Source organism: Propithecus coquereli, unplaced genomic scaffold, assembly GCF_000956105.1.
Source record: "Propithecus coquereli isolate 6110/MARCELLA unplaced genomic scaffold, Pcoq_1.0 Scaffold89, whole genome shotgun sequence".
Classification (NCBI taxonomy): Eukaryota; Metazoa; Chordata; class Mammalia; order Primates; family Indriidae; genus Propithecus; species Propithecus coquereli.
The window spans coordinates 3,143,900-3,167,151 of NW_012155173.1; the positions used below are offsets into that span (position 1 = coordinate 3,143,900).

General features: G+C 37.5%; 1 protein-coding gene across 1 annotated transcript in view; it reads left to right on the top strand.

Moving 5' to 3' along the window:
• C5 (complement component 5) overlaps nucleotides 1–23,252 on the top strand; it is a 106,240-nt gene that overhangs the window by 81,960 nt on the left and 1,028 nt on the right. The window contains exons 25-35 of the mRNA XM_012664385.1: nucleotides 674–826; nucleotides 3,292–3,354; nucleotides 4,418–4,499; nucleotides 5,512–5,569; nucleotides 14,261–14,363; nucleotides 14,728–14,802; nucleotides 14,920–15,025; nucleotides 16,130–16,213; nucleotides 17,165–17,254; nucleotides 19,333–19,416; nucleotides 23,010–23,148. Coding sequence (XP_012519839.1) covers nucleotides 674–826; nucleotides 3,292–3,354; nucleotides 4,418–4,499; nucleotides 5,512–5,569; nucleotides 14,261–14,363; nucleotides 14,728–14,802; nucleotides 14,920–15,025; nucleotides 16,130–16,213; nucleotides 17,165–17,254; nucleotides 19,333–19,416; nucleotides 23,010–23,148 — 1,037 coding nt within the window. The remainder of the gene's footprint in view (nucleotides 1–673; nucleotides 827–3,291; nucleotides 3,355–4,417; nucleotides 4,500–5,511; nucleotides 5,570–14,260; nucleotides 14,364–14,727; nucleotides 14,803–14,919; nucleotides 15,026–16,129; nucleotides 16,214–17,164; nucleotides 17,255–19,332; nucleotides 19,417–23,009; nucleotides 23,149–23,252) is intronic.

Below are 23,252 nucleotides of genomic sequence, written 5' to 3' on the forward strand. Positions count from 1 at the left end.
CAAACGAACAAAACCCACTCCTGCAATAACAGCATTAATCAATTCAAAAGGGTGGTACCCCCATGACCCAAACACTTCCCAACGCCACTGCACTGGGCATCAAGTTTCCAACACATGAACTTTGAGGGACACATTCGAACCATCGCAGACACCAAGAAAGACATGTGATTAATACCTACTTGCTCCATGAATCTTACACTATGATGGGGGAGGCCAAAAATGAACTGTAAATGAAAGTATTACAAATTGAGCTGAGTGCTGTAAAGGATGGAAGGGGAACATTGAAACAGAATAATGTGAAAGGAGAGTTTATGGCCTTACTGTGGAGATACTTAAGCTGAGACAGAAGGGTAAGAAAGAGATAATCAATCATGCAAAGAGCTGGAAGCATTCTGCAAAGAGTGACTTGCCTGAGGTTAAGTGCACAGAGTCTGTAGAGCACCCAGGTCTGAGGCCACACTTCCTTCCTGACTCTGCTAACAGCAGCATCTTATTGGGCAGGGGAGAGAACTCCTTTCCACCTCTGCAGTGGATCCCTTAACCAGTTCCACCAGTCAGCTGGAGTTTCATCTCCAAACAGTGCTGCCCTACCCTCTCGTAAAGAAGGACATTTGTAAACAGGGAGTATGTAAATAAGCTAAACATATTTTTGTGCCTTGCTGATTGTTGATAGGATACAATTAATGCCATCGAGGGCCTGACAGAATATTCACTCCTGATTAAACAACTCCGCCTGAACATGGATATCAGTGTCTCTTACAAGCACAAAGGTAACTTCCACCAATATAAGGTGACAGAGAAGAATTTCCTTGGGAGGCCAGTGGAGGTAAATGATGAATTTTTTGTAATATTTTACAGTTGGATGGGACTGTTGAAATCATCTGTTCCACCCGTATTTTACAAATGTGTATATTCGCTGCTTAGACATGTGATGAGTGCCTGTTACGTCCTGAGCAGGAGTGCCTGTTGTATCCTGGGCACGAGGGATCCAAAAGTAAAGCACAGAGAACCCCTGTGCTAGGGAGAGATTGTCATTTAAATAGACAGTGAAAAATAAGAGTCTTGATGAGTACATGGAATTACAGAAGGGGTTTCCTAATCCAGACTGGAGTCTGTCAAATGTGTCCAGATGTGTGGGTCAAATATGGATGAATCAGAATGAATTAGCCAGGTGAAGAAAAGGAAAGAACCTTTCAGACATAGATAATAGCACACATAGTACAGCAGCAGAGTAAGAGAGAAGATGTGTTTGGGAGTCTGCCAGTGGTTTCCTTTGGCCCTGGTCATCCATGCAGACTGTAGCCAGGGTGAAAGTAGCCTTTAAGTCCCCAAACTCCTTACCCCATGTCCTTTGCTACCATTGGATTCTTAAAAGTTAAAACTGATGGCTTTTGAAAATTTCCCCAAGAAAAGGATACATAGGAAAAACTAGCTTCTATATTAATATTCACTGCCAGTATACTGCTGCTAATACATATTTTCCTAATTACCGTGTTTGTATTATTTTCAAGTGTATTTAAATATACAAATAATTGGAAATAGTCCTCATTGTTAACATCCTCCACAAGTTGATATTTGTGAAAAGTAAACAAGCATGACAAATAAAATTTGATGCAAAAATTGCAAACCAGTGGCCCATAGTAAAAAATATATTATATATATATATATGTGGATATGGATATGGATATAGACATAGACATATGGCAACATTTAAAGATCCAGAGATTTCAAATAAAAATCTGATTCCCAACTTCCCTTGAAAAACCCAAAGATCTGGTAACAGGGCTCTGGGCATTGGCATGCCTTCTTCAATTTGCTGCAATCCCCACAAGTCACATGACATCTGCATATGCATTTATGTCCATTCTTGCTTTGTGCATGGGCCTCTGCAGGCATTTGTGCTTGTGGTTCCTAGTTGAGGAATGTATCTCCTTTCCTGGGAGCACTTAGAGTTCACCAGAGATTCACGTTCTGAGACTAAGCTCTAAAGAGGAGCTCTTGATGTGAGAGGTAGGCCTATCTGAGGTAGCTGGAATTATTCTTTTCTAGAGAGGTAATATTGTTAGGGCTGCTTGTCATCTTAAAGTAACCTAAACCTCAGCCCAGGATGCTGCCTCCATGTGAAACCTGGGCTGTTATTAGCTAGTTTTAAATTCTCCACTACAGTGTTTCCTGAATATGTGGGAAACTCTAGTTTAAATGAAGTTAAACAAGTTCGTTAATCCAAGATTCCCCTAATCTTTAATATGCATGTGAGTACGTGAGGTGACTCTGGGGAGGAAAGGTGTAGAGGTGGGGGAAGTGCACAGCATCTCCCAAAATTATTTGTCCACAGTCGCCTTTTCTCATGCAGCATCTCAAGGCACTTGTTTTCCAGTGAATGCCGCTATATTCCATCAGGAAGAACAAGAAAGTTGACCTATTTTCCCACATTTGCTAAAATGTAAAGAAAGGAATGACAAACTTTAACACACAGAATCCCTGTTGCACTGGCGTGCTGAGCAAAGGGAAGGGGAGGCTGCAGACTTGGAGTAAAGGAAGAGCTGACGCTTCAGGCCCCTTGCTCCAAATGATCTCTCCTATACTTTCCACAAATTAGGGAGCATTTGGATGGGGGCGAGTTTCTCTGGAAAGGAGAATTACTCAACTCAGTTCACATCTTCACTTCCCTCCTAGCAGACTGGGAATAGCATCAGCAACTAAGGATTTGGCAGGCTTGGGTGGGGTGTGAGGGGTTTGGGATAAGGTATCAGGGGTTTTGACAAACAAGGCCCAGTGACAAATGGGAAAGATGAACCATCAAGAGGTGGAAGAGGGTTGCAAAGGGGTAGGTGGGAGAGGGCCAAAGATAGACTGCACCCACACTAGAGTTACGGGGGAGTTCCCTGTTCCTGGTGCTACTGAAAATGATCTTTGCTGGCACATAGAATGCTGATTCCTGAGCTAGACACTGAAAGAAATTTATTCAGTTGGAAAAAGGAGATGAAGATCCAGTTTTACCATAACCATATATAAATGAAAATGTGACCAAAACTGACCTCTGACATGTTGGTTTTGTTGGCTCACTCAAGAGATCTCAGCCATCTTATTTACCTGTACAAGGAAAGTGGGAAGTTCCAGCATTTTTCAGTGCCTACTATGGGCATAGCATTTTCAATGTCTTATCCATTTAATCTCCCAAGAGCTCTGAGAGAGGAGGCTGGTAGGTGTCAGCCCATTCTTTTCATTTTTCTATACTTCCTCCCTATTGGATGATAAAAGAAAGCACGGTTTTTCTACCTACCTTTCCAGGTGCCTCTCAGTGATGACCTCATTGTCAGTACGGGATATAGCAGTGGCTTGGCTACAGTACATGTAAGTATTAAATTGAGAGCCAGTAGGGAGTTAGGTGTCCATTTGTACTAGGTAACATAAAAGTTAGGGACTTTGCCACAAAGAAATCTGGGTTTGGGTAACCATGACTAATGTAGTATTCATTTGTCTAATTCTTCATAGCAATCTTTGTAACTGGCCTCACAATTTATTTTTGAAAACAACTATGTTAATTGTTGTATTTATACATTCTGTGTATTTGTGGAAATTATCTATATTTATATAGAGATATATAATTTTATGATTATATATGTACCTATGTGTGTATATGCATGTGTGCATATATACATATATATTTTTTCTGTAGTTAATAACATAGTCATATGTCATTTATCTAGCATCTTTAAGGATTGATGTATTATACATAAAGGCTTAAGTTTCTTTTATTTTAGCCACTTGGCGGTTGCAAACTTTTCTAAGCTGTTTATGTGTATCCATGCAGTCTTAGATTGTATGGTCTGAGTATCATCATTCTATTGATGATTTTAATCATGCTCTTTAGTATATCTTTATCCCTTCCAGATCTGTTTATAAGATTGCATGGGGGTGTGGATTGTCCACTTTTCTATCACTTCTGGTTGCTCTCGATGTACATACTTCTGGCAGCCCCCTGCACATCCATACATACTTAAAATTTGTTGTTGGCCATGACAGTGTGTGGGCTGGGAGAAACCTGCACTTCCTTGCCTTATAGTGCTATGTGTTAAATTAAAATGTATAGGCTCATTTTAATTTAACAAGATGAGAGCCTTGGGAACTTGACTGTAGAGTAAGGTGCTCAGATTTGACCACATGGGATTTTGACCAAGTTTCTGCCTTGTCAGAAGTCATTTTTTGCTTACTTTGGGCTTCTCAGCTACATTTCAGATTGTGTAGTTTGATGAAAGCCCAGCTGCTGGAAAAATGAGTCATTAATGTATACCATTTGTTCTGGATTATGAAAATAACACTTCAGGCATCCCATTTGCAGCAGCAGTACTGCCATGACACGTTTTTCACTTTCCCATTCTAAGTAGAATCTTCTTGTTTACTTGCCCCGATGTAGGTAAGAACTGTAGTTCACAAAACTGGTACCTCTGAGGAAGTTTGCAGCTTTTATTTGAAAATTGATGCCCAGGACATTGAAGGTAAAACAGCATGATTTATATTGTAATTTTGGCTAAACATAAAGAATGTCAAATAGAGAGCTTCCCTGATTAGGAAAAATGTGGTTGCTCAAAAAACAAAAATGTTTAATCGTATTCTTTAGCAGGTTGACATCCAAGTAAACATTACTGCCATTTATTACAGTAGATGGAACTCTTTAATCATAGTTGGAAACTAAACTTAATAACCAAGCTAAATGTATTCACTATTGATCAAGAAAGTGTTTTGACTAACTACGTTACTTTTTAAAAGTGTCACTAGTTGTAAAGCCACAGAAAGGTCTAATTCTAGAATGATGAATTTCTGTTGCTTTTGTGTCAGCTTTCAGTTCAGGACACTGAATTCTCTATTACCCTGCTAGTTTGCCATCCCTTAACCTTTCTGTATTCCAAGGGGTCAAGCAAATGTACATTTCTCTGCCTCCATCTTTAATTTGGTCTCTCTAGTACGTATGGCTTTTTTTTTAACTGCCTTTTTTTTTTTTTTCCATTTAACCTGTGATATTCAGATCCCTCTGCTTGGCTCTCCCTTCTCAGGCCAAAATCAAGTTCATTTGCACACTCCAGCCCGTTGCCTTCAGGGTCAGGGCAAGTGCTGCTGCCTCTGCCCTGGTGTCTTCCATTTGTGGCTCAGAAGCCTGTTCCTACAGAAAACTTCCCAACTACCAGCAAATCCAGGCATCTGCTCTTCCTCCCTCCAACACCTCCCAGACAAGTTACCAATACGTATTTATCTTAAATGACTTCTTCTTCAAACTATAAGTTCTTTGAGAACAGAGAACTCTTCTAATTATTTAAAGACTTGCCGGTATTGTCAGTAGCCTTGAATTTCTGTTAAAATTGCCAAAAGCATCAACTTCCAAATTATAAATCATTTTTAAGAGTGTTCAGAGAATTTCTCATTAACGATTCTGTTCTGACAGGTTCCAAAACAGCTAAAAACAGTTTACTCTCATATTTGTTTATGTGCTTGCTTGTTTGTTGTGTGTGCCAGCATCCAGCTACAGAGGCTACGGTGATTCGGAGTATAAACGCATAGTAGCGTGTGCCAGGTGAGCCTGAGCCTGTTTCCACGAAGAGGAGTATACAATTCAATGTCTCATTTTTGTTACACCATTATTACTTTACATACTTTTGAATTTTAATATGTCCAGAAGGTACCAAATGGTTCAATTTTTTAGAAAATGCAGACTAATAGATATTCTTAATTAGCTACTTACTATAAAGAACAGCTTTGATTTTGCTCATATAGTTTTCTCTCTCAATTTTTGTCTTCTGATTCAAAGAGTGTAATATTAATTTTTCCTATCTTTCAGAAGAGTAGACATGTTATATAAGTATTCTAAAAACAAAATGCGAAAGATTCTCTCATAAGCACATCCTACTGTTTTACTTAAAAAAATCGCATTTACCCAGCAAAATCCCTGGCCATTATCAGCCTGTGGTTCTCAGCTCAGGCTGCACATTGAAGTTGGCTGGACATCTTTTAGAAATGTCCAAAGTTCACACCTCATCCCAGAGGTGGTTCTAATGGTAGCCAGACTTGAGAATCACTGATGTTAAATCTTCTGCTGACTAAATATAGAGGCCTAAATTGGCCAATGTGTTAATTTCCTACTGCTGCTAGCTAACAATTTACTATAAATTTAATGGCTTAAAACAGCGCAAATTTATTATCTTACAATTCTGGAGGTCAGAAGTCCTAAAATCAAGGGGTTGGTAGGGCTGTATTTTTTCTGGAAGCTTTAGAAAAGAATCTATTTCCATTTCATCCAGATTCTAGAGGCTGCCTGTGTTCCTTGGCTGTGGCCCCTTCCTCTGTTTTCAATGCCAGCATCGCAGAATCTTCTAATCTTTCTCTCCAACTGTGAACCCCACTTCCATCATCACATCTTCTCTCACTCTCCTGCTTCTTTCCTTTTTGAAGACCCTTGTGATTGCATTGCGCCCACCCAGATAATCCAGGATAATCTGCCCATCTCAGATCCTTAATTTAATCACATCTGTAGAGTTCCTTTTGCCACATAAGATAATATATTCACAGGTTCAGAGGATTAGGACATAGACATCCTTGGGGGCCATTATTCTGCTTTACCACAGCCACCATCCTAAAATGTTTATGAAAGTATAGGTTTTTTAAAATGTGCATATATTTTTGGTTTTGGTTATCACAGAGTATGGCAGAACCAAGACTAGAATGCAGATTTCTTCCCTGTTCTATCACCCTTCAACCCTTCCTCTTGTGTTCCGTTTTCTTAACTCTTTGTATCGTCAATAACAGTGATATCTATGGATGATATTCTGTTGTTTTTACTGATAATCACACATGATGCCAAAGCACTCAGTATGGGTAACTTGGAAATTCAATAGAATTGTATAAAAGCTTAGAGCTGAAAAGGACTTTAGGGATGAGATAATAACCCCCTTATTTTAGAAATAAAGAATCTGAGACCCAAAGAGGTGAAGTCACCGGTCAAGTTCTCAGAGAGTTAGAGAGGCAGAGCCAGGGGCTCAAATGCCCCACTCCTTATGTTCAATCCAGTATCTAAACTACCTCTTTCAATCAGTGTAATCTGAGACCACTGATGCCCAGGAACAGCGAATTGTTTCTCACTGCCTCCCTTTCAGCTCCAGCTGTTGTCCTGCCTTGTTTGTGGTCCTGAGCCCAATCACTCCCTTCTTAGGATTCCTTCACTACTCAGCCCTACTTCCCTTCTTGGCAGCATTCTTCCTTCCAGCATTTCCTACTTCCTTCCTTGGTCAGTCCCTGCTCTCTGTTCCCGCTCAAACATCTTTCCTCATTCTCTAATGTCTTTTCATTAAGGTCGCCCCTTCCCAGGCAGCTTTCTTCCTCCTAACTGCCATTCCTATTCTTGGTTCTCTCTCAGCTGGGGAGGGGCCATGATGACAGTTATCTTTAAATCCATAACAGTTGTCACAAGGAGATGTGAGCAAACTTCTGAGCAGAGCTAGAATCATCTAGATGCCTACAGGAAGGTATCTGGAGTTAGCATAAAGAAGGACTCTCTGTTTTTTTTCTTGCTGAGTTGTTTGAGTTCCTTGTAGATTCTAGATATTGGTCCTTTGTCAGATGTATAGTTTGGGAATATTTTTTCTCATTCTATATGTTGTTTATTTATTCTGTTGGTTATTTCTTTTGCTGTGCAGAAGCTTTTTAGTTTAATTAAGCCCTATTTGTTCATTTTTGTTTTTGTTTCATTTACTTTTGGGGTCTTAGTCATAAATTCTTTGCCTAGGCCAATGTCCAGAAGAGTTTTTTCTAGGTTTTCTTCTAAAATTTTTGTGGCTTCTGCTCTTATATTTAAGTCTTTAATCCATCTTGAGTTAATTATTATATATGGTGAGAGATAGGGATCTAGTTTCATTCTTCTGCATATGGCTATCCAATTTTCCCAGCACCATTTATTGAAGAGGGTGTCCTTTCCCCAGTGTTTGGTTTTATCTGCTTCATCAGAGATTGGTTGGTTGAGGTATATGGCTTTATTTCTGGGTTGTTTGTTCTGTTCCATTGATCTATGTGTCTGTTTTTAAACCAGCGCCATGCTATTTGGATTACCATAGCCCTGTAGTATAATTTGAAGTCAGGTAACATTATGCCTCCAATTTTGTTCTTTCCGATTAGGATTGCTTTGGCTATTTGGGCTTTTTTTGGTTCCATATGAAATTTAGGATTCTTTTTTCTAATTCTGTGAAAAATGACTTTGGTATTGAGATAGGAATTGTATTGAATCTATAGATTGTTTTGTGCAGTTTAGTCATTTTAGCAATGTTGATTCTTCCAATCCATGAGCATGAAATATTTTTCCATCCATTCGTGTCATCTACATTGTCTGTCATCAGTGTTTTGTAATTTTCCTTGTAGAGATCTTTCACCTCCTTGGTTAAATATATTCCTAGGTATTTTATTTTTTTGAAGCTATTGTAAATGGGATTGAGTTCTTGATTTGGTTCTCAGCCTGGTCATTATTGGTATATAGAAATGCTACTGACTTGTGTACATTGATTTTGGGACCTGAGACTTTACTGAATTCATTTATAAAATCTAGAAGTGTTTTGGAGGAGTCTTTAGGGTTTTCTAGGTATAATCTTATCATCAGCAAACAGAGAAACCCCATTAAAAAGTAGGCAAATGACATGAACACACATTTTTCAAAAGGAAATATACAGGCCAGGCACAGTGGCTCATGCCTATAATCCCAGCATTTCGGGAGGCCAACGCAGGAGGATCACTTGAAGCCAGGAGTTCAAGACCAGCTGGGTAATATAGTGAGATCCCATCTCTACAAAAAAATTAAAAAATTAGCCAGGCATGGTGGCATGCACCTGTAGTCCTAGCTATTTGGGAGGCTGAGGTGGGAGGATCACTTGAGCTCAGGAGTTCAAGGTTGCAGTGAGCTATGATCATGCCAATGCACTCTAGCCTGGGAAAGAGAATGAGACCCTGTCTCTAAAAAAAAAAAATATACACACACACAAATGGCCAAAGAAATATGAAAAAAATGCTCCACATCACTAATCATCAGAGAAATGCAAATTAAAACCACAATGAGACACCATCTTACTCTAGTAGGAATGGCCATTATTAAAAAGTCAAAAAACAATAGATGTTGGCGTGGATGTGGTGAAAAGGGAACAATTATACACTGCTGATGGGAATGTAAATTAGTACAACCTCTATATAAAACAGTATAGAGATTCCTCAAAAAATTCAATCCAACAATCCCACTGCTAGGTATCTACCTAAAGGAAAAGAAGTCATTATATCAAAAAGATACCTACGTTCATATGTTTATCACAGCACAATTTACAATATCAAAGATAAGGAATCAACATAAGTGTCCAATGAGTAGATAAAGAAAATATGGTAGATATATACCATGGAATATCATTCAGCCATAAAAAAGAATGAAATAATGTCTTTTGCAGCAACTTGGATAGAACTGGAGGCCATTATCCTAAGCGAAGTTACTCAGGAACAGAAAATCAAATACCACATGTTCTCACATATAAGTGGAAGCTAAGCTATGAGTATGCACAGTTGTACAGAGTGGAAAAATAGACATTGGAGACTCCAAAGATGGGAGGGTGGGAAGGGGGTAAGGGATGAAAAATTAACCTATTGGGTACAATGTACACTATCTCGGTGACAGGTACACTAAAAGCCCAGACCTCACTGCTATACCATATATGCACATAACAAAACTGCATTTGTACCCCCTAAAAATACTGAAATTTTTTTAAAAAGAAGGGCTCTCTGACAGTAGGTTGAGATACCTGCTGTGGGGTAGGCTCTTCCAGGAAGTATCCAAGTGACTTTTGGCAAGTCAGTTCACTTCTCCAGTCCTCTTTTGTAAAGCAAGGATATTGCATTACCTTATCTCAAAGTTTCTGCCCATTCCAGTTGTCCACAGCTCTGCTATATTAAAACATAAAGAAGTTCTTATTAAAAACTCATTTGACTTCATTGACAGGAGGCCTAATTCCAGATTGTCAATATACAAAAGAAAGCAAATAGAAATTTAATCTTGAATATTCTATCCTTTGGTTTTTACAAATTGGGGACAGAATGTTCCAAAAAGGCGGGTAGAATATCCTTTTGGCTCTGTGACACCGAAGTTAGGTTGGGTAAATTCCAAAAGTAACTGTGTAGTACTTATTCATGTAAGAAATTCTTTGCCTTCAAATATTCTCTCTCCTGATTAAAAAATGCCAGCTCACAGTTTCTATGTTCAGAGGGTCTCTTTCATGCATTTAGCTTTTTACAACCTCTCTGTTGTATTCGTAAGAAAAGAAAAAAAGATTTCATTTCTCCAGCAACAAAATGCCTTTGGGGAAGATCGCTGGTTTTGGCAGCAGGCAAAGGCTTCTTGAAAGGAGGATTTCTGTTCCACCATTGAAACAGTCTCCATAGCAACTAGTCATCAAGGCTCCAGCAACCTTTTCATAGACAGGCTCCACTCAGGAGGCCCTTTTCCATCTCGTTGACAAAGTATTTGCATATGTGAGCAAGAGTTCTCTGCTTCTATCCATCCAATTAGGGAGATGCTCAGATGTGACACTGCAGATCCAATGTCTTATATTCTGTTCTAAATTGTTAATTGGGTGAAGAATGGGGTTAAGTTTTTATGAGTCAGAGATTTATAATACTTTTAATTATTGTGGTAAATATTACATTTAAAACTTCTAATAGGGACTCCTTTATAGATGCTCTATGAGGTGTGATTGAAGAAATGATATGCGCTGAAACTCATTAACTCACATAATATCTCCTATTTTACTAATACTCACTCATGTAGGTGAGATCAATTCATCTTCCTCCTTATGAAGCTGCCTTCCCAGTTTCTTCCTTTTAATCCTGACCGCTTTTCCAAACTCCACTCTCAAATATCAAGCTGCCTCTTAAGCATGTTGAGGTGAGGCTGGAACCTAAAATCAACTTTTGCAGAACCACACTCCCTCTGTCCCACCCCTGCCCTTGCCCCACCAACCTGTCCCTATTTTAAGTCCTCTAACTTTCCCTAATGGCCCCTGCCACGCAAAACCAAAGCCTTGGAATTATAAAGATAAATTTAAAACACAAGTTTATATTTTTTCACAGTTAATTTTACAAATGAGAAAGTGAGCTTAGAAAGGGGAAATGATTTGTGGGAGTCTCTCAGCAGAACTGGGATAAAACCCAAGTTTCTGATTCCCCATTTCAGTGTTCTTTTCTCTCTCACAAAACAAAAACAAAAACAAAAACAAAAAAACCCCTCCCATTTTACCCTCTTTGCATTTCTGCTTAACTTCCCACTAACATAATTCCTAGACAAGGAATAGTCCTTGAAACATTATTTTTTAAAATAAAGTACCTATTGTGGAAAATTTAGAAAATAGAGAAAAACATGAAAATTAAAAAGAATAATCACTTATAATCCCACCAGCCAAAGAAAGTAACCATTAACATTTTATTGTGTTACCTTCCAGCTTTTCCTCGACATATTTATTGAATCTCTTTTCAATATACAACTAATTTTCTCCTATGAATATCCTTCATTAGAAAAAGAACTAGAGCAAGAATCAAAAGACCTGGATTCTTTTTTTCCCCCAGAATATTAGGGGGTACAAATGTTTTAGGTTACGTGAATCATTTTTGTATGCTTGAGTCCTGGCTATAGGTGTGCCTATCACCCAAATAGTGTTCGTAGCACCCATTAGGGTTGGTTTCTCTCCCTCCCTCTTCCCCCTACCCCCTGGTTTCTTTTCACGGAGTTTTACTTCCCTCTGTGCATATGTGTGCTCATCAGTTAGTTCCAATTTAATAGTGAGTGCATGTGGTTTTACTTTTTCCATTCTTGAGATACTTCACTTAGAAGAATGGTCTCCAGTTCCATCCAGATTGTTACAAAAGGTATTAATTCATCTTTTTTTATGGCTGAGTAGAATGCCATGGTTACATTTCCATATACCACATTTTATTAATCCACTCATGAATTGATGGGCACTTGGGTCAATTCCACATCTTTGCAATTGTGAATTGTGCTGCAATAAACATATGAGTGCAGGTGTCTTTTTGGTTAAATGGCTTCTTTTCCTTTGGGTAGATACCCAGTAGTGAAATTGCTGAATCAAATGGTAGGCCTACTTTTAGTTCTTTGAGGAATCTCCATGCTGTTTTCCATAGAGATTGTACTAATTTGCAGTCCTATCAACAGTGTATAAGCAAGCGTTCCTTTCTCTCTGCATCCACGCCAACATCTATTGTTTTTGGACTTTTTAATAAAAGCCATTCTAACTTGGGTAAGGTCTTATCTCATTGTGGTTTTAATTTGCATTTCCCTGATTATTAGTGACATTGGGCATTTTTCATATATTTCTTGGCCATTTGTCTTTCTTCTTTTGAGAAGCATCTGTTGTTCATGTCTTTTGCCCACTTTTTAATAGGGTTGTTTGGTTTTTTCTTGCTGATTTGCTTGAGTTCTTTGTAAATTCTGGTTATTAGCCCTTTGTTGGATATATAGCTTATGAATATTTTCTCCCATTCTGTAGGTTGTCTGTTTGCTCTTTTGATTCTTTCCTTAGCTATGCCAGAAGCTTTTTAATCAAATCCCATTCATTAATTTTTGTTGTTGCCCTGATTGCTATTGGGGTCTTTTCATAAATTCTTTGCCTAGGCTGATGTCTAAAAGAGTTTTTCCTACATTTTCCTCTAGAATTCTTATGATTTCATGCCTTAGATCTAAGTCTTTTATTGATCTTTAATTAATTTTTGTGAGTGGTGAGAGGTAGGGGTCCTGTTTTATTCTTCTGCATGTGGCTATCCAATTTTCCCAGCACCATTTATTAAATAGGCTTCTTTTCTCCAGAGTTTGCTGTTGTCTGGTTTTTCAAAAATCAGCTGGTTGTAGATAGATGGTTTTATGTCTGGGTTCACTATTCTGTTCCATTGGTCTATGTCTCTATTTTTGTACCAATACCAGGCTGTTTGGGTTACTATAGCCTTGTAGTGTAGTCTGAAGTCAGTGATGTGATGCCTCCAGATTTGTTCTTTTTGTGTAGAATTATTTTTTCCAGGTCTGTGAAGTATAACTTTGGTAACTTGATGGGTATTGAGTTGAATTTGTAAATCATTTTGGGTAGCATGGACATTTTAACAATGTTGATTCTACCTATCCATGAGCATGATATGTTTTTCCATTTGTTTGTATCCTCCGTAATTTCTTTACTCAGCATTTCATAGTTCTCCTTGTAGAGATCTTCTACCTCCTTGGTTAAGTATATTCCTAGGTATTTTATTTTCTTTGTAGCTATTGTGAATGGTATTGAGTCTTCGATTTGACTCTCAGCTTGTCTGTTATTAGTATATAAAAATGCTACTGATTTATGTACATTGATTTTGCATCCTGAGACTTTGCTGAGTTTATTTATCAATTCTGGAGACTCTCAGTGGAATCTTTGGGTTTTTCTAGATTCAAGATTGTATCGTCAGTGAAGAACAATAGTTTGACCTCTTTCCGGATTTGGATACCCTTAATATTTTTCTTTTGCCTGATTGCCATCACTAGGACTTCCAGCACTATGCTGAATAGGAGTGGTGTCAGTGGGCATCCTTGTTTTGTTCCAGCTCTTAGGGGAAATGCTTTCAACTTTTCCCCATTCAGTATGATATTGGCTGTGGGTTTGTCATATGTGCCTTTTATAATTCTGAGATATGTTCCTTCTATGCCTAGTTTGTTGAGGGTTTTTGTGTCATGAAAGGGTGCTGGATTTTGTCAAATGCTTTTTCTGCATTTAGTGAGATGATTATATGGTCTTTGTTTTGGCTTTTGTTTGTGTGGTGACTCACATTTATTGATTGACATATGTTGAACCATCCTTGCATCCCTGGGATGAAGCCCACTTAATACCTAGATTCTTATGCAGCTCTGTATGAACTAGCCATGTGACCTTGAACCAGTGCCTTGCTCTCATTCTCATTTTCCCCTGCTAGTTAGCTTGGAGTGGATGACCTCTATGCCCCAGAATAGTGGTCCACTGAGATTACTGGTCAAGTGAGGAAAGAGAATAGATGACTCAAAGATCTCTTGCAACTCTAAAATTCAGAAATTTGAACCCGTATAATGTAGAAAAGCAAATAAAGGGAAACCCAAATTCAAAAATTAGGACTACTTAGGAATAGGGTCTTTTCTTAAAGAATCTTATCCATTTATTTGTTACATTTCCTAATCTCTTATATATTTTAGCTATAAGCCCAGTACAGGAGAATCATCATCTGGATCCTCCCATGCAGTGATGGATATCTCCCTGCCTACTGGAATCAATGCAAACCAAGATGACTTAAAAGCAGTAAGTGTTTTCTTTTAAATATTGTTATGAATGCTTGGTTTTCTTTTCTGAATTATTTTATAGATAAATTTATTTCCTTTCATTTTAGTATGCCACTTTCATAGAATTACCCAGAATATTCTTTCCAAAACAACAATCTACCTAAGTTTTGATTTATCAAAGTGAAATGGAAGCGCATATTTCCATGGCCCAAAAACCTGATTGCATATGCTAACTGTTCAGACTCTTTCAAGAGGAGGAACTGCTCTTCAACTTCTTTGAGTAGTGGATCACATCCCTGTGATTTAATATCTCATCAACAGGTGAATGCATTTAAATGAAAGATAATGAAATTAAATTCAAGCTTTTTTCTTTCCTTCCCTAGCTTGTTGATGGGGTAGATCAACTCTTAACTGATTACCAAATCAAAGATGGACATGTTATTTTGCAACTGAATTCGGTAAGCTCCACCTCCTACCATTTTTCCTTTACTGTTACTATTCAGAATTTACAGGTTAAAATATTATGAATTTCTTCTCTCCCATAATTTTTTTAAATCCTTGAATTTGTCAAACAGATTCCCTCCAGTGATTTCCTTTGTGTCCGATTCCGGATATTTGAACTTTTTCAAGTTGGGTATCTTAGTCCTGCTACTTTCACAGTGTATGAATACCACAGACCAGGTAATCAACTCTACTCTAAAATTTCCTTGGAAGACTACTTTACATTTTTTACATAACATTTAGAAATCCACCAGAGTCCTGTAAATTTTATATATTGCCTCTTTTGGACACCACTCTTCATAAAAGTCTCAACTAGAACATTCATACCAACTACTGTATACAAACTACTTCATGACATTGAGCAAATCATTTCACTTCTCAGTCATGAGTTTCTTCATTTTTAAAATAACTGGATTATATTTCCTACAACTTTAAAATTCTTTGCCTCAAGTTTATCTGTGGTGTTCACTTTCAGTATTCATCACATCTCTCCTTTTTAGAGAAGCCCACTAACCTTTCTATTTCTTTAATCTCCTCAGAACAACCTCTACCCCATCTATATTCTTATTACATTTTGCAGATAGCTGTATTGTGGAAGTTATAACACTGCCTTGTAATTATTTGTTTGTATGTCTTTCTTACCAACGCCAGAGTGTTTTCATTCTTTTGCCCCTAGTATCTAACACAGTGCCAAGTATATAATGTGAACCTGATAAATATTTGTTGAATGAATGATCCCACATTTGACTACTCAGAGAATGTTAGGTGACTGGAGAGCTTATTGGTTCACATGACAGATGACTCCACCTTGGGCAGTTCTACTTGTCAGAATATTCTTAAAGTGAACCAAACTCTGATACCCATTTATTCTAGTTTTATATTCTGAAATCACACAGGATATACCTAGAGCCCTCTTCCTCTTGAGAGAGAGATATATATGCTTTTCTTCTCTTGTCCAGCCTAAACAATTGCAATTCTTTCAGTAGATCCTCATGTAACATAATTTATTTTCCTCTTATTCATGGAAGCATCAAATATTTTCATTCTGAGAAATAAATATTGAACAGGAAAATTTCAGGCACAAAACAAGGGGAAATCTTTCTGTGGGTAGAGGGCCCCTTCCCAGAATAGCCAATTCATAATTTAACTTCCCTGGGCCTTAGCTATAAAAAGAAGAGTTTGGAAAAGGGAATCTCTGAGGTCCCATGTAAGAGACTCACCGATTAGTAAATGTGTTGTGCATCAATTACACCATTTCTCTTAACCATACTTTTATTGCCACAGATAAACAGTGCACCATGTTTTATAGCACTTCCAATACCAAACTTCAGAAAGTCTGTGAAGGAGCCATGTGCAAGTGTGTAGAAGGTAAACTTCATTTAACATATTTAAGCTACATGTTTGTTTAAAGCAGCCACTCATAATCTGAGGTTAGTCTGGGGGAAGTTGTTTGGCAAACTGTCATTTCTAAGAAGTAGAAATGTACTATCAGTTGACTGAAAGCTAATGATTCCTTGAGCATGATAAAGCTACTTCTCTATAACTCCTGAACAACCTGATGGTTTGTACTGTTCAGAGACAGAGAAACACCATCCAGACAGTTGTTGTTTATCACAGGGTTAACACGATGTGAAATTTTACTTTCACTTAGTCTTTTAACATAATAGGACCACAACCCGAGGAACAGAGGCTCAGGTCTAAGACACGGCTCCTCTTTCTTTCCTCTTATCCTTCCAGTTAATGGAATTCTCTGTTTATTGTCCAGTTCCATTCAGTCGCTTGTAAATCAAAGACAGAATTCTTGGGCAAGGAAAAGATCCAGAACTCACCGATAATCAACCACTCCAAAAGGGTCTGGATTGGTTTTGGGTTTGTTTTGGGCTTTTTTTTTTTTTCAAAATCTGTAATATCTGCACATTTCCTAGGTACTTATTGTGCCATCTTTTAGCTACAAATCGTCAAATAATCATTTTGGGTTCTTCAAAGGACTTTTAATTGTACTCAAAATGGAAAAATTTCCCCCTTTCTTCAAGGGAAGCATATGCATTTCTGAAGAGCTGAATGTGGAGCAACCACTCATTCTAAGAATAAGACTTATGCTCAAGGTTTTGGTTTTGTTTTTGTTTTTGCTTGTTTTGTTTTTGCTGTATATAATGTTTCACTTTGTGGAAGAGGACAAAATGGGCTGGCCTTAGGAATCTGGCATTTGTAAGATTATACTGGATTGTCTCTGGGCTTATAAGAAATCATGTTTACTCCCAGAGAGAGTATCTGCTTCTTTACATTAAGCTGACTTATATCATTTTTCACAAAATCCAGCTGACTGTGGGCAAATGCAGGAAGCATTGGATCTGACAATCTCTGCAGATACTAGAAAAGAAACAGCATGTAAACCAGAGATTGCATATGGTAAGTTCAAAAGTTCAATAGAGTTCCTTTAAACATGAAATTTTATGAAAATAAGATCAGTTAGAAAAATCAAAAACTTTACATAGTGATTATATGGAAACAACATTCCATGTGTTCTCTCGAAGGAAAATGCCATCAATTTTCAGCATTAACATGCAAAGTTATTTATTCTTCAACAAAGAAGTGTGATTTTTTTCATTAAAAATAATAGAAGTGACATGCACACAGCCAAGAAACTTTTGAATGACAGGCACTAAAACATACTCAAAAGGGAACTTTTGAGAAGCCACAGAGATTTAAAATGTCAGTTCTGTATTCTTGCAGTTGATAGAGCAGAGGCAGAAACTGAAGTGATTTGGGAGGTTTGGTTCTATTAGAAACTCTTCAAGGTAAAAACAGAAATACTAAATAATTTTCAATGTATGTGGAATTGCAATCCATGTTTGAGACTCTCTCCATTTCAAAAGGAGGATCTCCTTCTAGTTGCCCAGAGCTCAGAGCCAAATCAATGCTCAAGTACAGTTGTCGCCTTGTCTCAATTCCTGACAGAATTAGCTCCTTTATTTTCTATCCATAGTTTTCAATTTTTTTTGAGAGAGAAGGAGTATATTGGACACTATCTCAAATCTTGTATTGGAAATTAGAAGGGAATTATTTATAAATTTAAAAATAAGTAGAGCTGATTTGGTACTTTTGTTACCAACTGCTTTCATATACAATTTCTCACTGGAGTTCCATACGAGCCCTTTGAGGTAGCAGAGGATCTACCACCACCTTGTCAGTGAAGACACTGAGGCTCAGGGAGATTAAATAATTTGTGCAAAGTCATGCAGGAAGTAAGTGGTAGAACTGGGATGCTTCCTGATCTCCAATATTATTTCCATCATAGTCTACTGAATTCTCTTAATAGAAATACGGCCACCAGAATGCATTTTGTATGGTTTGTAGCATTTCTTTCCTTTGAATTCATCTTTATTTTTTACAAAGGTCAAAAAGCTGTCTAACTCTGCCAGGACCCCCTGCAATTTTTAAAATTTACATCAAGACTTGAAGAGAATACTATATATTTTAACAAATAAAAATTTCGCTAAATTATTTCTTCCCTTCATTTGAGGAATATTTTCACTCTAAAATCCATTTTAACACAGGTAATAAATGTAAGTTCCCTCTCTCTACCCATACCCATACCCATGTTCACCATAAAGACTTAAGAATCTGAAAATCAGAACATTTTTCATCCATTTTAAGCCACTAATTAGCATACCTGTGGCTCAGCCACAATGAGTTCACCCATCTATCTATTATTTATTTATCTATCTATATCTGGGAGAGACTCATAGACTTGCAGAATCTCAAAAATGGACAAACCTTTTAGGTCATTCATTTCAACTCCATCAAAAACAAAATAAAAGGGGTCTTTTCTGAGGCCACATAGAAGGGATGGGTTCCTTCAAGCTGGTCATTCCAGAGCTGAGGCCAAACACACCATGCATCAAATATTGATGCCTGAATAAACAGAAAACAGGATTGGGAGTGGTTCATGTCAGATAGTTGCCAATCCAAGCAAGGATGAATGAGGAAAAAAAAGAATTCTGTTAAAAATCAAAGACGAAAGCCAGTGGAGCTATACAAGGTGGCAGCAAGGCGAGGAAAGAAGGAGGCTCACATGGTTTGGCTGAAGAGTAGATAAAGCCCCCTCTGTGGCCAGGTAGAGAAGAGGTTTTTCAAAGGATGCCCATGGGCATGACTCTGCTAATCTTAAAGGATCAGCACCTGAACCTTACATTTAACAAAGGCTTGTTTGTTTTATGTGCTTCTGTTATTTAATTTAATATGAATTTGTCTTAATCAGCCTGTTATATAACAGTGGCCAGGCCTAATGACTCAGACTGAGAGATTGACTCAGAATGAGGGGATTTGAAAAGGCTTCTTGGAAGAAATATGATCTACCTCAGGGTGCCCATGATAGCTTGCCATACTTAATTTCTCATTCGTTTGACAAATTCTGGCTTCTATTGGACATAACATTAGTTGTATTAAGCCTAAATTGTTTTGTTTTTGTTTTCGTTTTTTACCAGCTTATAAAGTTAGCATCACATCCATCACTGAAGAAAATGTCTTTATTAAGTACACTGCAACCCTTCTGGATATCTACAAAACTGGTGAGAAGTCATTTATTCATTCTTTCATTCAACAAATATTTAGTACTTACTGTGTGCCAGGCATTATATTAGACACAGAGGATACAACTTGAATAAGACCAGCCAGGGTTCCTGCCTTCATAAAGCTTATATTCTACTTGGTGAGACACATTTTTTAAAGGTGTTCATATAAATATTTCTCATTGAATCCTTTTTTCTCAAATCTCAGCAAAGCTGTTTGATATGTTGTTCATGTGTTCTTTCCAGTACCTTGTGACCAACAAAAACCATAAGCCATCTTCAAAATCTTCAACTTTTCATTTGAAGTTATTTAAAACATTTTTAAATGAAATAGTTGATTTATTCGATAATGATTAAAATGTATCTTACCACCCTATTTATATCTTCCAAAAAGTTATTTTCTCATTTCAGTAGATATAAATTTTGCAATAAGTAGGACCATAAATTTAAATTGCAATAATATATTTATACTGATTTTTTTCTTTCGAAATTCTTTTTTCTTTTCTTTTTTTTTTTTTTTTTTTGAGACAGAATCTCACTCTGTCACCCCAGATAGAGTGCAGTGGTGTCATTGTAGCTCACTGCAACCTCAAATTCCTGGGCTCAAGTGATCCTCTTGCCTCAGCCTCCTGAATAGCTGGGACTACAGGCACATGCCACTACACCTGGCTAATTTTTCTATTTTTTGTAGAGATGGGGACTTGCTTTTGCTCTGGTTGATCTCAAACTCCTGAGCTCAAGTGATTCTCCTGGCTCGGCCCCCCAGAGTGCTAGGATCACAGGTGTGAGCCATTGCACCTGGCTTCTCTTTTGAAATTCTATCAAGTATTTCAAGTCTGAAAATGCTTAATTTTTTTGTGAGATAGGGTCTTGCTATATTGTCCAAGCTGGTCTCAAACTGGGCTCCACGGCTCTCCCTACCTCAGCCTCTTGGCTTGATTATTTTTAACAATACTCTAGAGTTTAAAATTCCATTAATACTTTTCAAATTTTTATTTGCTTTATCAACATTGATAAAAAATTTTTTTAGTTTTTTATTATTTAAAATGCTTCACTGAAACTGATTTGTGATGTTATGTTATTTTGTTCTTCATTGATGGTCACAAATTTTCTTTATTTGAACCCTGATTGCCATTCCATTGTAATAAATGTTTAGCACTTTGATCTTTCCACAATCCAAGTTATGAGCACCATTTGCATCCAACATTGACATCATAAGCAATCATAAGCCATTTCTTTTTTACTGAAATAACAAAGTGCTTTTCATTCCAGAAATGCAAATCATTTGCTTTATTTTGTATCAATTCTTGCATAGCATCCAAAGACATTCCAGACTCTTATGAATTTTGCACAGCATCAGATGATTCCCAAGCTGTAGTCATTTATTAGTATTATTTATTCTTTCTTCTCCTATAGGTTCAGAAGATTAATCTTTATATTTAAAAGGAAATGTTAAGAAACTTTTGCATATGCTTTATCTCTTCATTCTGGATGTTCATTTTTAATACTTATTAAAGCATAGGGTATTTAAAGTAGGTGAGGATATGGATGAAAAAAAGATTAGTGATTGTTGAAGCTGGGGTTAGTTAACTATTCTCTGGGGAATAGTTAGTTAACTATTCCCTTCTTCTGAATAGGTTTGAAATTGTCCACAACAAAAAGTTTTTTTTTTGTTTTGTTTTGTTTGTTTGTTTTTTATTTCAGCATATTATGGGGGTACAGATGTTTAGGTTATGTATGTTGCCCTTGCCCCCCCGCCAAGTCCAAGTTTCAAATATGTCCATCCTTCGGGTGGTGCGCATTGCACTCTTTGTGTATGCATATACCCGTCCCCTCCTCCCTCCTCCCTCCTTCCCCCTCCCCCCTCCCCCTTGCCCAACATCCAATAGATGTTATTCTTATATGTGCACTTATGTGTTGATCAGTTAATACCAATTTGATGGTGAGTACATGTGGTGCTTGTCTTTCCATTCTTGGGATACCTCACTTAGTAGAATGCGTTCCAGCTCTATCCAGGAGTATACAAGAGGTGCTATATCACCATTGTTTCTTAAAGCTGAATAGTACTCCATGGTATACATATACCACATTTTATTAATCCACTCATATATTGATGGACACTTGGGTTGTTTCCACATCTTTGCAATTGTGAATTGTGCTGCTATAAACATTCGGGTGCAGGTGTCTTTCTTATACAGTATCATTTGTTCTTTTGGGTAGATGCCCAGTAATGGGATTGCTGGATCGAATGGTACTTCTACTTGTATCTCTTTAAGATATCTCCATATTGCTTTCCACAGAGGTTGCACTAGTTTGCAATCCCACCAACAGTGCATGAGTGTTCCTATCTCTCCGCATCCACGCCAACATTTATTGTTTTGGGACTTTTTGATAAAGGCCAGTCTCACTGGAGATAAGTGATATCTCATTGTGGTTTTAATTTGCATTTCCCTGATGATGAGAAATGTTGAGCATTTAAAGTTTTAAAAAATAATAAGGCCCCACACAGCCACACTGCTTACTATGACAGGGGCTGAATTGGGAGATAGTGCTGGGAACATTGCTCAGATGTTGCTGCAACAGGAAGCTATGTCATTGGGACAGCCTAGGAAAATTAGCTTGAACTAATGCATATACACTAAAATTTATATTACTAATGAAAGTTTGTCATTTATATAATTGCTATCATACACTACTTGCCAACAGGTTCAGAAGTTTTTCAGAATTTAACAATTAGGATGACCCTGCCAGAGTTTAATAGTTGGATACTGGCCCTGAATATATAGGGTAGTAAATCAGACATAATCTCTGCTTCAAGAAGTTTCTAGTCTAGCTGAGGAGACAGACATGTGGGGCAAAACATTGTGTTAGAAGTTCAGGTATAAAAGAAATAAGGGAGAAAGAGAAAGATATTTACGACAAAGAGCATCAAGAAATGTGTATGGATACTGTGAGAATTGAAGAAGGGTTTAAAGACAAATTAAATTCAACAGATCAACGTGGGGAGGGATGCATTCCAGGTAGAGGAACGAGCCTCTTGGCTGATTCTGAGTTCTTTGGGAATCCCAAAGTTATTGTCCTTAAAATTGTCCAAGTCTTTCTCATCTTGTACTCTTCTACAAAGTTGACCATTGCCAGCTACCAAATACTTTTGTATTTTGCTATATAACATATGGAGATTAATATTGTTCAACCATAGAGCGTTTCTTTTAATTCCGGCTCTACAAGAGTAATAATAACAAACACTTATATGGTTCTTACTATGTTGTAAGCACTTTTCGTATATTAATGCATTTAATCTCATAATTCTACAGGGTAGGTTTCATTATCATGCCCCTTTTTCAGATGAGGGATCTGAGCTCTTATGCAGAGAGCATAAGTCATTTGCCCAGAGCCACACAGCCAGGAAGTGGCACACGAGGGTTTAACCCAGAGTCTGGCTCCAGAGTCTGAAGTCTTAACCACATGGGTATTGCCACTCCTCAATAGCCATGAACTTCTCTGTAGCCATAAGGAACTGAAAAGCGTGAGAGAGAGTTTATAACTGTGACATTAAAACATGAACGTGATAACCTTACTTGTGTGTCACTCAGGAGAAGCCGTTGCTGAGAAAGACTCTGAAATCACCTTCATTAGAAAGATTACCTGTGCTAACGCCGACCTGGTAAAAGGAAGACAGTATTTAATTATGGGTAAAGAAGCCCTCCAGATAAAATACAATTTCAGCTTCAGGTAAGTCATCAATATTTTGGAGTCTCTGATCTTCCCTCCAAAACTCAGTGTAATTTATTCTGAAATATGCTACATGTTTCATGTGTATCCTGCTGTTAACCAAC